Raw genomic sequence first — 4,004 nt, 5'->3', positions numbered from 1 at the left:
TAGCACAAAAAAAGCAATTCCAATCAATTTCCAAACTTTTGAGGGGGATGGATGGATGGTTCCAGGGCTGGGAGAGGGTGGGATCAGCACTGTTTGGCTCCCAGCCACGTGGTCACTGCGCTCACAGAGCTGCAGGTACTACCCCAACGAGGTATCCCTGCTCTGTCCTTCCAGGGGATCCCAGGGCTGCAGCCCACCTTCCCCTTCCCAAAAGAACAACTCCACAAAGTACCATTGGAGGTCACAACGGGCTTTTCCAGCAGGCAGAACTGCAGCTTTCCTTGGGAAAAGGCCCCAGGATGCTGGGAAGATGCCTGGAAATGACCCTGCTTCCGCCACACTTACAAAAATAGCTGTTTTCCTTCTCTATAAGAGGTGGAGCTGGGAGCAGGGCTGGGAAAGCCAACTCCAGCAGGCACATACCTGGGATTTTGTCTGAATCCTGGTCAATTCTGTTCTCTTCTCTGTCCAGGTGCTTCAGGTCCACTGCCTCTGTCTTCACAGGGGTGTCCTCAGTGGCAGACAGAGTGGTGTAGGTGCTGATCAAGAGCATTCCCAGCCCAATCCACAGGATAATCTACACAACATGCCAGAGTGACAGTTAGCACAGCCAAACCAACAGGACTGATCCATACAGTATTCCCCATGGGGTTTCCAAACAATCCCAAGCTCAGGGCAGTGACACATGGCAATAAGGGAGGGAAGAGGAAAGAAATTCAAGAGAGGAACAGGAAAACCAGTAGCTCTTGGCTGAGGTTCATGTTTGGGTGCATAGCCATGGGAATGGGAGTTTTGGATGCTGGAAGCTGTTGGAAAAGTGTTCCTGCACTGGAAGAACTCAAAAGTGAATGGACAGGATGTAGGGATAGGAAAACGCATGTGGCAGACACAAGCCCAGCTGCAAAGGCTCATTCCCTGGTATTCCCAGCATGAGGACTCCATGAAATCTGGTCTGGCTGAGCACAGAAGTGTCCAGCCTGGATACAGCCCTGAAGAGCTGTTTAAAATCCTCAGTTTTGAAGGCAAGAGTAAGATGTCCACACACAGTGCTGGTGGCCAGGGCTCAAGAAGCTGCTGAGAAGTGACTCCCTGATTTCCAGAAACCTGGGATCAAAGAGAATAAAAATAGAAGGGTGGAATCTGGATCCCGTGGAGAGAAGAGCTCTAGGAATTGCTCTGCCTTGAAAAGGAGAAGGTGATGAGCAGCAAAAAGAATTTCTGCAGCTTCTTATGTGATGATAAATTGATCTACAAGGATCTAATTCCACATGAGTCATAGGAAGCATTGGATAGGGCTTGGAGCAACCTGGTCTAGTGGAAGGTGTCCCTGCCCATGGCAGGGGGTGGAACTGGATAGAGTTTAAGGTCTCTACAGTCCAAACCATTCCATGATTCCATGACTCATCCTCCTCCCCCTAAAGCCTCACCCCGCAGCACTTACATCCCAGCTCACAGAAAGCACAACAAAAAGATGCTCCCCAGTGTGGGGAAAACCAAGAATGGCCACAGGGAGCACTGCTACCACTGGAAGCTGCCAGAGGGAGAGAACTGGAAATCAAGGGGAGAGGTGAAACTGAAAGAGAAATGAAAACGTTGGCAAGTCCAGGAGGGGAGGAAAGGCTGGTGTTGTCCTCATCCTCCTTGTACTGAGGGAGACCTCCCAGAAACACAGGCCAATGTGGTCAGAGCTGGGCCCTGGAGACCCCAGAGAGCCTGTTCTCAGCACACCCAGCCGACAGCCGGACGCCTTCGGAAGGAAAAGGCTGGCGGGACGTGGAGCAGCTCTGGATCAGGGGTGAGCAGCATGGCCAGGGAGCAGAGGCCTGACCTTAGAGCCACTACAGAGGAAACAGAAGCAAAATGTGCTGCTTGCCTGGGCTGTGGGTGCACAAAGAGCAGATATCCTGCCACCCCCCGGGGCCAAGCGCCGACTCAGCAGGTCCTGCACTGCTGCCCTGGGCTGGAGCTGCTCCACTTCCTCCCCTCACACAATCTGCAGCCCCGGCACAAATGCATTTTGTGACTGGGAGGCTGTTCTGGCACCTTCCAGAAACAACAGCGCAGAGGAAGAGCCTTTCCACAAAGAGGATCTATTCTGGTGCCACAGGAACTAGGAGCAACGTGGGAGAGAGAGAAGGGAACTGTACGAAACGGCTGAAAACATGAAATGTTTTAAAAGGTTTCTTGTTGTTTCTTATCTTGGTGGGGAAGCAGGGGCTGAGTGCCTCGGACTGAAACCCCTTTGATTGTTCCACATTTGGAGCTCATCTGTGAGCTCCCCAGAGCAGTGGGTATGGGCACACGTGGCAGTCAGAGACAGGCTGGGCTGTCCCTCACCCAGCTCCCTCCTCCTCCTCACCTACCCCTTCCCAACTCAACCCCAGAATAAAGAGGTCCACGATTTGGCTTAATTCCATGGAGATACTTATGACATGGAAAAGCAGGTGATTGCACTCCGAGGACCACCAAGGCAAGTGAAGGAAGGGAATGAGGGCTGCAAGGACTTGGGCGCTCGAGGAACCAAACCAGGCAGAGGAGTCACTGACCCCACAGCATCCAGAGGCACTGGAGCAGGGAGAGGCATTGCAGGGCAGTTTTGGGCCAGTGTGGTCCCACAGGAAGGACCTCTCTCAGACCCAGTGACCCCTCCAAGAGCAAAGACCCTTCTGCAGAAGTTCCTCTCAGGCACGGTGAGAGGCTATGGAAACCCCTTGGGGCTGCAGCCTGCTCCCTGGGCAGGTCAGCACAGCCAGGGCCTCTCTCCCGGGAGCCACACTCGGAGCAAGGATGGGAATTGAGGGGAGGAAGTTTACGCGGACGTTTCCTGGCCGGTCGTGCTCCCTCGGCCCTCCTTCCTCCCAGAAGATAACTCCAGCCCTGCAGAGCAGAGCCATTAGCTCAGCCCTTCTCCTCCAGCCCCGGGAAGCAAACACAGAGGCAAACACAGAGCGTTTGTGTGGCGTGACGCCATCCTGCTGGACACGGAGCGCTCCGAGGGACGGGAGTCATGGCGAAGGAATGCAGAGCCCCGGTCACTGCAGGGTCTCTCTTCCACAGAGGTGCTGTGTGTGTGTGGGGGCTGCACCCCTGATGTGCTGGGGGAAGCTGTGCTGATCCCCACGCTGCCAGGGGAGGGCAGAGGGAATCCCCTCCATCCATACAGAAGCTAAGCCCAAGGGGTCACTTCCTGACCTCCAGCAGCTTCTCTTCCCCAACTGGAACAAGAGCAACTCCAGCCTCCCTAGGAGGGGCCTCTCGGACAAGCTTGTGTCAACACTGGGAAGCCAACACCTTCCTGTTGGCAGGTCAACACTCTGTTTACAGACCCCCACACGCTCCTCAGCAGCCTCTGCCCAACCCTGCTGGGTCTCTGCTCTGGGCTCCCAGGGGGCAGCAAGACATGGACCTTTACAGGAACAGAGCTTAACCACAGGAAAGGGAACACACTCTCCCTGCTGCACTCACAGCACTGTGTGCCTGACTCCAAGCTTTTTTAGCTGCTCTGTGTCCTGCCTTTCCAACCCAACCCTTCCAACCAGGGCACTCCCGGCCCAGCCTGACTGACCAGCAGCTCTGATATTTCACAGCTCGCTGGCAGAAGCTCTTTGCTGGCCAGCAAACATCTGGGACTGCTCATATCCCTCCTCCTGGAATCCTCTTCACGATTTTTAGTGCAGTCTCCCTGTTTGTAGCCTCAGTTTGCACCATCTCCTGAATAAACCTGACCTTCCATCTCACAACCCTGTAACCCGCCCAACATCGGACGCTGCTGGATGCCAGAGGTGGCCTGATAAAAGCAGCCAGTTCTCAGCAGCACAAGAGCCAAGATAACCCAGACAAGTGTAAAAGCTGACAGTGAGCTCTGAAGGAAGCTCAAGATGATGGAGGAAAGGAGGGAGAACATCCATAACCATTGCTGGGACAGGAACAGGCAGGGAGGGACAGCTGTGCCCAGGGCTGGCTCCTCTCCCCCCTCCCGATCACCAACTTCCCAAGGAGCAGAC

General features: G+C 54.6%; 1 protein-coding gene across 1 annotated transcript in view; it reads right to left on the bottom strand.

The window, feature by feature from the left end:
• Positions 1-423: 423 nt before the first annotated feature.
• Positions 424-4,004, bottom strand: part of LOC103810884 (putative sodium-coupled neutral amino acid transporter 10) — a gene marked incomplete at both ends in the record, with an annotated part of 16,920 nt that continues 13,339 nt past the window's right edge. The window contains one exon of the mRNA XM_009083809.1: positions 424-577. Within this exon, the coding sequence (XP_009082057.1) occupies positions 424-577 (154 nt within the window). The remainder of the gene's footprint in view (positions 578-4,004) is intronic.

The sequence above is a fragment of the Acanthisitta chloris genome, unplaced genomic scaffold (assembly GCF_000695815.1).
Source record: "Acanthisitta chloris isolate BGI_N310 unplaced genomic scaffold, ASM69581v1 scaffold18690, whole genome shotgun sequence".
In the NCBI taxonomy this organism is placed as follows: domain Eukaryota; kingdom Metazoa; phylum Chordata; class Aves; order Passeriformes; family Acanthisittidae; genus Acanthisitta; species Acanthisitta chloris.
Note: the sequence above shows the minus strand (reverse complement) of the source record. Positions and strands in the feature narration are given on the sequence as shown.